The sequence below is a fragment of the Hetaerina americana genome, unplaced genomic scaffold (genome assembly GCF_022747635.1).
Source record: "Hetaerina americana unplaced genomic scaffold, ioHetAmer1.1.p SCAF_10, whole genome shotgun sequence".
Lineage (NCBI taxonomy): Eukaryota > Metazoa > Arthropoda > Insecta > Odonata > Calopterygidae > Hetaerina > Hetaerina americana.
This window is the reverse complement of record NW_027286070.1, coordinates 65,562,797-65,578,731: the sequence shown is the minus strand read 5'-3', so window position 1 is coordinate 65,578,731 and position 15,935 is coordinate 65,562,797. Positions and strand designations below refer to the sequence as shown.

At 37.5% G+C, this 15,935-nt stretch overlaps 1 protein-coding gene across 1 annotated transcript; it reads left to right on the top strand.

Annotated features, from left to right (window-relative positions):
- Positions 1-13,692: 13,692 nt before the first annotated feature.
- On the top strand, positions 13,693-15,669 carry LOC139700351 (sperm acrosomal protein FSA-ACR.1-like). The gene is made up of 2 exons (XM_071598992.1): positions 13,693-13,909; positions 15,326-15,669. Exons 1-2 carry the CDS (start codon positions 13,693-13,695, stop codon positions 15,667-15,669), a joined length of 561 nt encoding a protein of 186 aa, XP_071455093.1.
- The last annotated feature ends 266 nt before the right edge of the window (positions 15,670-15,935 follow it).

Sequence of the window (15,935 nt, the reverse complement as noted above, 5' to 3'; positions counted from 1 at the left end):
CACAAGGTCCCAATTGGAAGAATTTTAGCAATTTGTACTTTGATCTGTAATAAATTCCCCCCCCCCGGAAATATTCTATTAATTTTCGGGATAGATCATGCTACTCTAATACTTTCGGGTCGTCAGTTGGTGCATGGCTGCCGCCCACCAATAATAGATCAGGTTGATGACACTATGGGGGAGTGAGAGCCGTCCTTTTCCATTTAACCAAAGGAGGAAACCACGGCCTTCTTCCTCACACTAACTAATTTCATTCCAAGAGTTGGAAAACATATTTATGCGTATTCCAAGAGATAAGGAAAGCATATGGAAACAGTCACGTAGAGCAAAGGATGAAAAAACTTCTGTGTTGTCTTAAGGTATGGAAAAATGAGGAAGTTAAAAATCGGGCATACTTTTAACTTTGCTATATTATGTGGAATTGGATCGTGTGCTGCGTAGAGGAGCTAGATTCGTAAAACGTTGTTATGATTAACTTAATGGCATATCCAAAATATTAAAGCAGCTAGGCTGAGAATCACTCATAGAGCGAAGGTTAAATTACAGATTAAATCTCTTGCATAAATTGGAAGGGCGTCTCTTTAGTAGTGATATTGAAAATGTATTATAACCCCTATCGTACTTCAGTAGGTGAGATGCTAAAAAATTAGAGAGATTAAGTGAAGAACAGATAGATGAAAGATACCATTTTTTCCGCGAACGATAAGGGATCAGAATATCATTGTCCGACCGCGATAGGGTCGTGTTCTGGTAAACATTATTCTGGTGTGTATTCACCCCCTGCAACACACCCCATCTCGGTGGCTTGCAGAGTACATAAATAAATACTTGTAAGTTGCTTTCTGTTCTCGTTTTTTACTCTCTCGGGCATATAACAAAAACTTTACATGTGTTTCACGCATTAATTCGGCATTGATATATCTTTTTATTTATTTTGTTATTCTGAATATTGTTACATTCTGCTTAAATCTTTCAGTGATGCTAGAAACTGGAGAAAGCTACGACCCCTACACAAATCCTTAGTAATTGGTGGTTTGCATTTCTCTCGTGCTTAATGAGGAGAATTGATAACTTACAATGATGTTCCCCTTGTTATTAAAAGATCCACGCTCTTAGATCTGTTCACATGCAGCCGAGAAAATTACACGGACGGACGATTACAACGAAATCTAAAAGCATAATCTCATACCGATGGAGAATATGTACAACTCGAAAAACTCATTGAAGCTGCTGCAAAAGTATTGATGTTTAATTTAAAATCGATAGTTAAGTTCAATTGTCTGATTATAAATGAAAAGAAAAGGTCAAATAAAATAAAATAAATGCCAAATAAAATTAGGCCAAAAACTAATAAAAAATGTTTTGCAATAATAAACTCTATATGGATTAACTTCCTATCCCTCCAATCTACTCCTACTTCTGCAAAATGTTCGTTGATTATACTCAATTCACTTAAAAAAAAGTTTCTCAAAACTTACGAAACAAATAATAACACTCTGATGGTATTGCGTGTTCCTCTATTCTAATGATTCATAAATGTAATCGTATCACGCGTGCCTCCCTCTTTATGAAAAGAAAACTGGCCTTAAAATATGCTGATTACAAACAGATCGTAAAAATTAAAAAAAAAATTTTTGTATTCTCGTATTGATTATACTGAGATCCACGATAGCTTCTTGTGAAATCAAACTAATTGTTCTGTGGTCCACGCATATTTTACAGTTCCCGTTTTTTAGAATAGGAACCCACACTGATCTGACGAAATCTACCTGTCAAACTCTCTCTCATACATGTAACTCCTATGAGTTAGTTGATGTAAAGTATCCCTCCCACGATTTCCTAAACTATTCAGTAGTTCCACGGGAATGTTACCTACCTACACGGCCTTTTTTATTTCAATTCCCAAAGTATCCTTTCTACTTGGCCGTCAAGTATGTCTCTACTAAAGATGTTATTATCGACGTCATATATTATTTCATTGCCGAAGTTTGCTGGCCTTAAGCCTTCACTACAGGATTCCATTGTCTACCTTTCCATCTCTCTCGCTTCTTTTCTAGTTTAATTAAAAATTCCCTCGCTACACCCGTGTTTATTACGTTAATATGTCCGTCATAGTAGCATGGGATATTTAATTGAGTTGGTTTCCCGTTCCCTTCTTCATTAGTGTTTTTAACGCGACAGTGTCACTCAAATGGCACGGGGCTCACCCTTTTGAAGTCACCTCATTGACTGCCCTTCTTAATTCCTAGTCTCCGACCTATCTGCCATTGATGACCTCAGTAGAAATAATTCTCATTACACCCAATGATACGGATTCAGGGGTCATCAGGACGCTGATTCCCTTCCACCACTTCAAGGTTACAGTCCATAGAGTTGGCCATGCACAGAGAAAGAAAGATAATAGAACCACTTCCTTCATAACTCCCTCAAATAGTATTCAAATAAGCAAAGAAACTATTTTAATGAGATCATACTTTCTCGTGTGCGCAGTGACATCATAAATATGCCGTAATAAATTGGCGAAGTGAAGCTGTTTTCCACATCCGACAGGGTATCTTTTGACAGGGTTTATTTTTGTCCTTTTTGTATTCTTTTAGGTACTTTTTTGTACTTTTTATGTAATTTTTATGTACTTAAATGTTTACTTTTATTTTTATGCATATGTCATATACATTAATAATTGCTTAAATGGAATACTTGATCCGCTAAGTTCTTGGATACTAGCAAGTCGTGCAGATGTTATGCAAAAACTGCCAAGTTTACTATAAACCATGATGTTATCTCGCTGTAATCCAGGTTAAAGGTAAGACCCTTGTCAAGTACATAGTTAAAGTTTTCTTACATTTGCTTACATAGCATGAAGGGCATCCATCGCATATTTGACCTCAAATATAATAATTTTTTACCAATTCATAATATATTTTTCCAATTGTGCGGTGACTATTACGATACCACGTAGAAGTGAAATACGAGACACTATAGCATTTATCAAAGGGAGTGTTGTGTACGGAGGCGTGTTTTGGGATTGAAAGCATCCCAATCAGTGAAGAATTCTTGCATGAGACCCGGTGGTTATTGATTCTAATATTTAGGGGTGTGGTACACTGTCCAATATAAAAGACAGGGTATAGTTGGTACTTCAGAAGGTAAACAACATTACTGGGAGTACATAAGGAGTAGGGAATTGGAAGGAAAGAGTTCAAAAGCGGGTGGGAGAGGGGTAGGGTTCGCGTTTTGAGAATAATTTTACTTTTAATCGTGCATAATAACGCATTATATGACTGCCTTCGTATCCCAATTGAAATAAATCTTAAATATGTTTTTTTTTCAATTTTCTTTCATTTTTATTCAACTAAACCCAGCAAAAATTTGTCGAAAAATATAGCATATTTCAGTAACTTTTACTCATATTTCATTTTACGACGAATTCTGCCAAATTTTTGACTTGATGTCAACTCAAATTAGAATGGAAAATATTTAATTGGTAGTTTATCATAATTTTGAGCTTTACCAAAAAATGGCCGAAGTCTTGGGATGATAAACGGGTATTAGCCAAAAAGGTGTACATGAGTTTTGACTTAGGGCTACCCTGCTTCTTGATTAACCTTTTGGAAGGCACTACTGTATCGGTACTCTAGCCTTCCATTCCACTGATGTAAATTATAGGTTGCAGCTAGATTATTCTTAAGGTTATCCAGTTAATTGCATAACCTTCCGTAAGCCAATTCCAATTCCACTAAAAGCAGCGACGGAAGATCTCAAATTTAAGCTCCAATGGATCTCAAGATATAGATTTTGGTAATTTAACCCTCTATCGTCTTAATTACGAAACCGGTATTCATTTTCACCCATAAATAGCACATATTTTAGAGTTGCCATTTATTCCATTGTGCCCCTTACGAGAAGTCACATTCAACTCAGTGAACTGCAGAGTTGTAAGTTTGCGACATCGTCTTCACCACTTCGAGTTTAGCGGCGAACCTTCGAGGTCTAGTAAGTAAAAATAATATAGCGAAAAAAGGAATCCAAAAACGTTTGGTCAAATTGCTCGCTCAGTGATAAATTACGTTGAATTTACCGTGGACACCAAAAGTAATTTTTTTCAACAGGCCATGCGTTCTTCGAGTGGTCAAATGAAAATTTTCCTCCTCTACGTAATACTATGCACCTGCTTGGCATCGTTAAATGCGAAAGCGTTGGATTTTACTAGAAATGCCTTGGAAACTACTGGTGGTGAGTAACAATTTTAAGGTTCCTTTTATTAATATCCTGTATTGATTGCTTAGGTGTCCGATTCTTCTATTCCTAATTCCCTTCACCTTAACTTTGATAAACGCCTATACGATTGTTCCTTGACTTCATATTGTCTAGTCTTTTGCGGATTTAAGCATTTTTACTGTGATATATTTTACAGTCGTTCCAAATATATGTTTACCGCCTATTATTAACTTGAATTCACATCTCTTACAATCTGTTTGAAACTATTACCACACCAGTAGCGAGTGATCGCTTCACTTAACAGGCTATTCGCTACTACACAACCCAAGGAGCGACTATAAATCTAGTGGCTAATTGAATGGAGCACTCATAATTCTAATCGCCATCGCGTGGGTAGGCGATAGCCACTAGAAAATGCTGGTTTCCATTCTTGTGACAATACATACGCCAAATGTTCTTGCTGGCTGATATCAATTAAACACATATCCTCCACGGATTCCTTCCATCCTTCCAAAATCTTTTGTGGGCCAATTTATGAATTTCCTATCGTCACCCAGATAATTATTTCTGATTTTATTTCCTTACTATCTGACAGCTCTATTGTTTTCTTTAAAGTGCATCCATTTCACCATTTCCCAGTAGATTTCACATCCGCATAAGGGACCATCCACCATATTATTTTCGTCCTAATATTTATCGTCTGCTTGCATTGTTTACCTTTTTGTAGTTTCTTCTAAATTTATATTTAAATTATTCTTCCATATATTTGCCTACCCTAATCTTCAGTTCAATAATCCCTGACGTTCTAAATATATTTTTCAAAACTGTCTATATATATCCTTGGCGACCACAAAAATACTACTTTTTGAAATACTTCCACCTTCCTTATATAAGTCCCGCTCCCAGCCCTCAATCAGAAATTTGTCCTCTGCCTCCTGATAGTCCCCTTTCGCCCTGGATATTGCTAATGTACTTCATTTCCAGGCGTGTCTTCATTTTTTCACCCTCTTGACTTCGACTTTATATTTCAATTGCATTATTTTGCAATCTAAATCCGCATCCCCTCCCGAGACTCTGTGCGAGTTTTTACACTGTATTTTTGCGATTAAACTATGTCTTTTGGAGAACTCTATTGCTTTTTCCAGCAGTCATAACTTTTTTCCAGAATAGCAGCCCCTACCTCACTCGTCTTCCATAACGTTTCAATCCCCTCTCACGTTTCCTCGCGGCAAAACCGGAAGTTGTATCCTCTACATGATCGTATCCACTATTTCTTCCTCTCTATGTTTACTTTCCGGCATGTTGACCTATGTTAGAACCGAGTTTTTTTGACCAGCTCTCATTGCTGCTGATGTTATAATACTAACTTGCCCTATGTTTCTACTCCTTTTTTGTCCAAAATTGTTTTCAATACTACTACTTCGAAAATAATGAGGCAATTTTACATACGTGAAATTGAGGAACAGGGATGAGAAAACAGATACGTTAAAACTCCGTAAGGACACCAAGACGACGTCACTCAAACTTTTAAAGTATATTTACGAGGAAATCATGAAAAACTACAGAAAGCCTAATGAAAGAAACTCATAACATGTCGCGAAAAAATAAAAAGAAAACAAAGCCCAACGTACCTTAAAAACAAAATTTGTCTGCGGAATCTTAAAGGATACTATATATCTAAAACATTTTGGCATTACGTCAGGGTTATTAGTTGCACAAAAAATGTTAACTATACGTTTTATAGTTATTTACTCGTTATACGTTATTAGTAAAGTTAAGTTACCTTGTGACTGAAAGCTGGCTCACATTAGTTCCTTCTGGAAAGGCGGCGATAGGATAGGTTTTAAAGTTATTACAAATTTACCATTATTCATATACCCTACAAAATTTGAGAACATACTTATATTTGAGAGCCAATTGAATGCATTTCTTGACAGAAGGAAAATAATATTTTAACCAGCAAGGGCGAATAAATATGCGAATGCTGTAATTACAAAACACATTTGAAAAGTAACGTCGGTTTGTTGATAAAGTGATGAAAATATTTGTTAGGAAAATTTTAATTGACGGTTTTAATTTCTTACTATGTTAATTAACTTTTCAGCATTATTACCCCTCACTTCTGACCGCTTTTCGTAACATTGCACCAGATTCTTTAATCCCTCAGCCATACTAAACTCACCACCTGGAAATTGAGCCAGTTGACAATGTCGATCTTGAGTTCTTCATGGTCTTCAAACCGTTGTTCTCCAAGTCACTGTTTCAAGTGCAAGAGGAAATATTCGACTGGTTCAATCTACGTCTTGCCGATAGCGGTCCAGAAACAATCGTCCATTTCCGCATTCTTTGCACTTTATTACAATCGGTTAGCATTTTCGGTACCTATCATGTGCACAATTTGTAATATCCCAGTCTTGCCGTAATAATCGTGTAAATACTAGTGCGTCCAACATAATATTTATTGGACGAAGAGGTAAACTCTTAATTTTCGGAGAAAGACGTAAACTACAATTTGGAAGGGAAAACAAAGTTAGAGCATCACTGGAAAAAGCGTATCGACTTAAAAGGAGACTATATTGAAAAATAAAAATAAATTCGAAGAGAATTTGCCTCGTTTACATATTAGGTAAAGAAGTTCATCTGACTACACTCGTACTCAGCCATCAGCAAATCCCCTCGAGTACCATGCAACAAACAAAACTGAATAACCTGTCTCATCTTCACCAATAATTACCTACCCTCTCAACTTACAAGTTCTCTACCATTCCATGGTACTCTCTCGTGCACTTCCTGCATTAAAAATCAACAAACCTAACCGCAAATCCTGTTCCTCCGTCTATATTGGGTAATGCAACGCACCCCGCAACATCTGTATTAATTATTATACAGCCCTTGGTCTGCATTAGGCTCTCTATTAGTTTCTGAACATGCTTGCTTCCTAGCATTTCCCCTAACAATATGTTAAGAACTGAGTTATTGCCACCCCTTCAGACACAGTGCTGAAAATCAAAAACTCCGAGGTGGTATTCATCTGGCTCCTGGTAGCTTGCTTGGGCATCGGTCTGAATATCGCCCCCAAGGAGGGCACCATTCTCCTTCAAATCAACCTCCCTCTCCTTTCTTACTCTCCAGCACCTATTCTCCTTATGCCCTACACATCCTGGTCATCAAGCATATGATGTTTTGTTCCTTCCATCATTGAGACTCGTGCTTGTGTCAAAAGTTCAAAGACCGCAACCATGGGTGTCTCTTCATTTTGTAGCTTAAGTTTTCTAACATATCGCCAAGCTTGTTACTGACCTTATAAATGTGAGTGTGCATGTAAATATATGTATGTGTAAAAATGTATCATATATATATATATATATATATATATATATATATATATATATATATATATATATATATATATATATATAATGTATAACACTTAGCACTAGTGGACACAGACAAAAACACAGAAACACACAAAAAAGAGACTCACTATTTTTCGAATTTTCGGTGGTCGTTGCCACCTTTATCAAGGAAGAGAGGGACAGAACTCTGAGTTCTGTCCCTCTCTTCCTTTATCCCTCTCTTACATTATTATTCACGTCCGTGAGACTTTCAAAAAGTGTTATATATATATATATATATATATATATATATATATATATATATATATATATATATATATATATAAGTGTACACAGTAATCAACCCGAAGGTTTGGTAGGTGACGGTAGAGTTTCTGAGTGAGTCAGAGTGCTAAAGCCCTATAATATCCGGCGTGTGAAACTCACACATCAGGGTAGGGGGCCAGGCCAGTTCCTTTCCCTGTGCCGGTTATGGTTTTCCAGGAAGAGCTGGTAACCGAAAAATCACATAGCTTGTGTAGAGCTGCAGGTGCTCAGAGTGCCGTGCCGGGGAATCGAACCCGGGACCCTTCGGGCAGTAGTCTAACGCTCTACCCCCTGGACTACCGCAACCCATTTGTATATAAATTCCTCCCCGGACTACAACCTTGACGTGGTGGAAGGGCTTGTGCGTTCCGATGACCCCTAGAGCTGTGCTGGCGGGAGTAATGATAATTGCTCCTGGTAGGGTCACCCATGTAACGGGTGACCCCACCAGGAGCAATTATAATAATATAGTTCGAAGGATAGGAGCCAGACGAAAGGTAGTACACGCAGCGTCTGTTCCTCAGTGAGGCGGCTGCAATGGCGTCCGCCCCAAGTGGAGCGGCCACTGAGTGACGGTGTCACGTTAAAAACACTATTGAGGAAGGCAACGGGAAACCACCTCAATTATCATTCCCCAGAAAAATATGATGGGCAATAGAGATATTTTGAGTCCTGGCAACCACGGGGCTCGGCCCAATCGGCCGTGTGTCGTGCTGGGCAGGAGGGGAAGCAAGGCTTCCGCGGTCGTCATCCCACGAAACCCTTGCAAGGGAGAACCGGAAGCAGCAGGACAAAACAAGGAAAAGAAGACCAAATTAGTTAGAATAGGGACGTGGAATGTTAGGACAATGATGAGAACAGGGAAATTGGAGAATGTTAAGCTAGAGGTGGAAAGGGTAAAAATAGATATTTTAGGTCTATGCGAGGTGAGATGGAAAGATAGCGGGGATTACTGGAGTGATAAGTATAGAATAATATACAGCGGTGGGGATGAGAGCCAACGAGGAGTTGCCACAAAATTGAATAAAGAGGTGGGAAGAAGCGTACACAACATAGAACAGGTCATGTCCAGAATATTACCAGTACAGATAAAAGGAGAACCGACAAATTTGGTTATTATTCAGGTATACATGCCACCGAGCAACCATACGGAGGAAGAGGTCAGTAGGCTATATGATCAATTGGAGGACATAATTGCGTGTGTTCCCGCAGGGAAACATTTGATAGTGATGGGGGATTGGAATGCAAAGGTAGGCGAAGGAAGAAATGGTGATAAAGGGGGGTGAAAGCAGTTGAGTTCTGCAAGAGACAGGGTTTAGTCATCACCAACACTTGGTTTAGACACCACAAAAGACGCAGGTATACATGGAAAATGCCAGGTAACTCAAAAAGGTAACAGCTAGATTATATTCTGGTAAGACAAAGGTTTAGGAACAGTGTGATGAATTCCCACAGCTTCCTGGGAGCGGATGCTTACTCTGACCACAATTTAGTTGTTATAAAAAGTAGCATCCGCTTCAAAAAAATAAGGCAGGGGTTAGGAAATGGAATGTAGAAGCATTAAATGGATTGAAATGGAAGGAGTACCAATAGACGGTAAAGGAAATCATGGAGGATGGAAAAGAGCTAAGTACTAAGAGCTAAATAAAATGGCCACCATCGACGTTACCTCACTCTACACTTCTATTCCCCATGCAGAAGGTTTATCCTCCCTCCGGCATTATCTTTCTCTGCGCCCCCTACCCCAGCGCCCCTCAACGGAATTTCTCCTCAATCTTGCCACTTTCGTCCTTACAAAAAATGCATTCACTTTCCAAAATTGTTTTTACCTACAGACAAAAGGCACAGCGATGGGAACGAGGATGGCACCATCATACGCCAATCTCTTCATGGGCCATCTCGAAGAGACCTTCCTGTCACAGCAACCCCTTCAACCTCTTTTCTGGGTCCGCTACATAGACGATATTTTTATTCTCTGGACACATGGCTCTGACTCTCTCAACAACTTCTTATCCGCCTTAAATTCATCTTTCACGGTTAAATTCACCTCTTCCATTTCAGACTCCACTATCACCTTTCTTGACACAGACATCTCACTTCAAAACAACAAATTCACTACTTCAGTACACATCAAAGCCACTAACCATCAGCAATACCTTCACCACACTAGCTGTCATCCTCAACACACAAAACGCTCGATTCCTAACTCTCTCTCTATCCGCGGACACCGAATTTGCAACACCACAGCCACTCTCAACAAATACCTTGCCAATCTACACCTTGCACTCCTCAAACGCGGTTACCCAGAAAAGTTGCTACGAAATAAAATCCACCGTTCCACCCGACCACACACACCACACAATAACAAGCCCACATCTGACGCAGGACTCAACCTTTGCACCACCTATTACCCCGGATCACACAGACTGAAAACCCTCCTTAAAGAACTGTTCCCAATTCTACATGACAATGACGCGACCTCATCCTTACTACCCCAATGCCCATCTATCGCATACAGACGACCCGCCAATCTCAAAAACCTTCTGAGATCCACCAACCCTTTGGCGCCCCCCCGTGACAAATTTCCCAATATTTCCCCAACTTGCAACCGCCCCCGATGTAAAACCTGTCCTCTTATTATGCCTACTCCCCTCTCCCTACATCCCCTCATAGCCCCCCCACCTCGTTCCCACGCTAATTGCCTCTCAAAAAATATTATTTATCTTTTATCATGCAAGCATTGCACTTCCTTCTACATAGGTGAATGCATTACCCCCTTATCCATCCGAATGAATAATCACCGATACTCCTGTAATTCTGCCTCACTCTCTTCTCTTCCTATCCCTTCACACGCCAATTCCCACAACCTTTCATTCGACCAGTGTTTTTCCCTCAGCATCCTAGAATCCCTACCTGATTCAGCTACCAACATAGAGGTGAGAACTCGTGAATCCGCCTACATACTATCCTTCCGTTCCTTTAAAATTCCCACCCTTAACCGCCATATTTAATTTCCCTCCCAGCATTCCCTCCACACCTCCCCTTCACACCTCCCCTCCACGCCCATAACTCTTTCCCCTCTCCTGTTCCATAGCATATTTTCAGTCTCTCTTGAAGAAGGCCCCTGAGAGGGCCGAAAGCTCGAACAATTTACCGTGTAAGTGTTCTTTTATATGTGTCTATTCTTTTCTATTTGTGTTATGTTGTGTCAGCCAATTATATATATATATATATATATATATATATATATATATATATATATATATATATATATATATATATATATATATACCGGTTAAGGTTGGTTTTTGGATGGACACAACTACCAAATAAATATTTTGTGACTCCTAACAAAACACTAAATCTAGCATACTACTCTCTATCAGGTCATCTCTCAGTACCTCCTTCCTCCCTTCATCCCGTTTCTCGGAATATGATCCAAAACTGATCTCACAAAGTCTTACGGCCAGATTCCTTCCTCATAGCTACTACAAATCAGCCCGTATAACCTCTTCCTCCCACATTTTCCTTAACATTTCAGCGGTTCCGCAGGAATGTTATCCAACCCCATGGCCTTTTTTAGTTTCATCTCCCTTATTGCCCTTTCTATTTTATCGTCGAGTATGCCTGGACCTAAGCTTTCTTCCCCTACTTCATGTTCCTTTTCTATGTCTAACTTTGTTGGTCTAAGTTCTTTACTTTACAGTGCTTCTATATATTCCCTCCATCTCTCTTGGAACTTTCAAGTGTCAACTATTATCTTATTCGTCTTATCTCTAACTGTTAGCATAGATCTTCCTTTCTTAATTCCTGACAAAGATTTAACCTTGCTGTACAGCGCACCAATTTTACCCTTCCTCTGCAAACTTTCCATATCCTCACACTGCATGCCATGCTTCTTTTGCTTTATTTGTTACCCACCTCAATTTATTGTTTAACTCTTTGTACTTCATTTTGCCTAACTCCGTGTGTGCATTCTTCCATTTTCTCCTCTCATCCATCATTGTAATCATCTCATCCGTGATCCATGGTTTCTTAGTCCTTTTCGCATCAAGGGTTCCAATTGTGTCTTTTGCAGCTTTAGACAACCCTTTCTTGATACTATCCAATTTTTCTTCTTTAGTACTTAGCTCTTTTCCATCCTCCATGATTTCCTTTACCGTCTATTGGTACTCCTTCCATTTCAATCCATTTAATGCTTCTACATTCCATTTCCTAACCCCTGCCTTATTTTTTTGAACAACTTCATAGGGGATAGGATCAACTCGTTTTGTGGCACCCATAGCCAGAAGAAAGAGACGAGCCACATTGGCCAAATACACATTCAAACATGAAAACCCGCCATATAGCGAACAAATATTCATAAATGGAAATAGATGTAAGGAAAAGGGATAGAAAACATTATTTACTGCATTACATTATTGTTACTCCTACAATCTGCTCAATTTCGCCTCCCCCACCTCTCCTGTGTTCATTTTTTATGTTCCAACCCCTTTTCCTTATATCTATTTCATTGTATGAATATTTGTTCGTCATATGGCGGGTTTTATGTGTTTGAATGTGTATGCATGTGTGTATATATATATATATATATATATATATATATATATATATATATATATATATATATATATATATTTAATTATTATTATAATGTAATCAACTGGTTAAGGTAGGTTTTTGGATGGACAAAACTACCGAATATATATTTAATGACTACTAGCATATCACATTTCAGCAACCCACTCTACATCAAGTCCCTCTTTATCTCTGTTTACATACTTCCTCCCTGCATCCAGTACAACATCCTTATCCTGTTCTTGTCCTTTCCCTGTTTGCCTAACATTCTCCACTCCATTAAAACTTAAAGTCTTCAACATCCCACTGCAGATCAATATGCCCTTCACCCATTCTTCTAGTATCCATAGGAATAGGATATCTTCCAACAAACCCCTCTCTTCAAAAAGAAAGGACACTGACATATGTAGTTTTGACATTTGGATGGCATGACTGTCGTCATCAGATGATGATGGTCGTACGGCCGATACATAAAAAAAAATTATAATTTTTTTTATATATATGTAAGTGGTTGTGTGTACATATATATATATATACAAATATATAGATTATTCATTCTCCAAATGATATCAATACATATTTGAATCAGAAATATATTTAGAAATTTTAACAAAAGCCCTTAATTTTGACATATTAAAATACATAAGACATCCATGAAGTGTTTAGTTCTAGAATTATTTGTAATATTTCTATCGAGATTCATGAAATATAACCATATTTTTGGACATCTCCTCCTGATCTAACCTCTCCTGAGTCTTTTCTCTGTGGATGACTGAAGGTGATAGCTATTAAATACTGGCCATATTTCCTTATTCAAATTAAGGATAAGACAACAAGTTGAGTTACATATATATAAATAGATAATTGCTGATTGGAGTCATGAGCATTGCCATGCAAGATTATAACAAATTTTGAGACATCCTTTCCAGCAATCAATTGGTGCTATCCTAAAGGATTGATGCATGCCAATGAACTGCACATTATGAAATGTTTACTTAGGTGTTCCACTTACTTATGACCTCCGAAGCAATGGACTATGCAAATGAATCAGATCCAAGCATCAGAGTCTTCAGTTAAATAAGAAATGTATAACGATTTGCTTAAATCACATGTTTCCCTTTTTTTACATGTTACTGAATGTCAAATACTTTAAGATGATGAAATTGAAGTGGCTCCAGAAAGAAAAGATTGGAACAGTCTCACTTTACATGAAGAACTCTTAACTCCAGAGGACATGGAACAAGACACAATGATATCTCCCATGGAAGCGAGGACGCCAAGAAGGAATAGGCATCGAACCAAGAAAAGGAAGAATAGGAAAGATTCTCAGCAACCTCAGTCCGAAGGGGCTCTGGAACCAACAGAAAATGATGATTCTCCTGATGGATCTCCTTCCAATTCCGATAATTTATCCAACACTGCTACAGATACTAATGGTACAAATAATAATGGTAATAATAATACACCTGGGAATAATAATTCCAATAATGGTACGAATCCTAATGGAACAGGTGATAATGGAAATAATAATAATGTGAATAATAATTCCAATAATGGTACGAATCCTAATGAAAATAATAATAATAATGGGACCAATAATTCCAATAATGGTACGAATCCTAATGAAAATAATAATAATAATGGGACCAATAATTCCAATAATGGTACGAATCCTAATGAAAATAATAATAATAATGGGACCAATGATTCCAATAATGGTATGAATCCTAATGAAAATAATAATAATAATGGGACTAATAATTCCAATAATGGTACGAATCCTAATAATAATAATAATGGGACTAATAATTCCAATAATGGTACGAATCCTAATAATAATAATAATAATAATAATAATGGGACTAATAATTCCAATAATGGTACGAATCCTAATAATAATAATAATAATGGGACTAATGGGAATAATGGGAATAATAATAATAATGGGACTAATGGGAATAATGGGAATAATGGGACTAATAATAATAATAATGGGACTAATGGGAATAATGGGAATAATGGGAATAATAATAATAATGGGACTAATGGGAATAATGGGAATAATAATAATAATGGGACTAATGGGAATAATGGGACTAATAATAATAATAATGGGACTAATGGGAATAATGGGAATAATAATAATAATGGGACTAATGGGAATAATGGGAATAATAATAATAATGGGACTAATGGGAATAATGGGAATAATGGGACTAATAATAATAATAATGGGACTAATGGGAATAATGGGAATAATAATAATAATGGGACTAATGGGAATAATGGGAATAATAATAATAATAATGGGACTAATGGGAATAATGGGAATAATAATAATAATGGGACTAATGGGAATAATGGGAATAATAATAATAATAATGGGACTAATGGGAATAATGGGAATAATGGGAATAATAATAATAATGGGACTAATGGGAATAATGGGAATAATAATAATAATAATGGGACTAATGGGAATAATGGGAATAATAATAATAATGGGACTAATGGGAATAATGGGAATAATGGGAATAATAATAATAATAATGGGACTAATGGGAATAATGGGAATAATGGGAATAATGGGAATAATAATTCTACAAACAACCCTAATAATACAACTCCCACTCAACCAACACCCAATACTACCGCTTCAACATCTTCACCTGCTACCACCCCACAGACATGTGGAACTATTACTACACCTGCGAGCACTACCTCCCCTACTTCAAGTACGCATGTTCAAACAACTCATTCTCATCCAACACCCAACACTACCACTTCAACTTCCACTTCTATATCTCCACCTAATACCACTACAAAAACTTATGGAACTAGTACCTCCACTAATTCTCATTCCACAGCTTCCTGTAATCCTAGCACTCCTACTTATGGTACAGTGACAACTAGTCGACCCCAGGAAACAACTAAATCACCTCCATCTTCCTCCTCATCCTCATCATATGAATCATCATCTTATGAATCATCATCTTATGAATCCAAGTCTGATGAAACCTCGTCTAATGAATACCCATCTTATGAATACCCATCTTATGAATACCCATCTTATGAATACCCATCTTATGAATACCCATCTTACGAATACCCACCCTATGAATACACATCTAACGAACACCCACCTCATAAACACATAACATATGAATACACGTCTTATGATGAAAACTCACTGTGGAATTCTGTCTATTAGTATTCGTCAGATGAATCCATATCTGTTCCACGTACATAGAATAATCCTATTCATGGATGCTCATCTTAAAATAGACGAGGGAAAGGGAAATTTTCTCAATTATATGCACAATATTTGGAGAGATGATAACAGATAGATCTTCTTCCAGATGCCTGCAAATCTTTTTCTTTGTTTGAGAAAATTATTATTTGAATGTGTAACAATCAAACAAATGCAAAAGTTGTAATGTTTGTAATCTATTTGTAAAAAGCTGTTATGTAACAGAG

Coding starts and splice junctions, on each gene's coding strand:
- LOC139700351 (XM_071598992.1), top strand. CDS start 13,693: ATGGAACAAGACACAATGATATCTCCCATGGAAGCGAGGACGCCAAGA. Junction 13,910..15,325: donor TAATGGTACAAATAATAATG/GTAATAATAATA, acceptor CTCATTCCACAG/CTTCCTGTAATCCTAGCACT.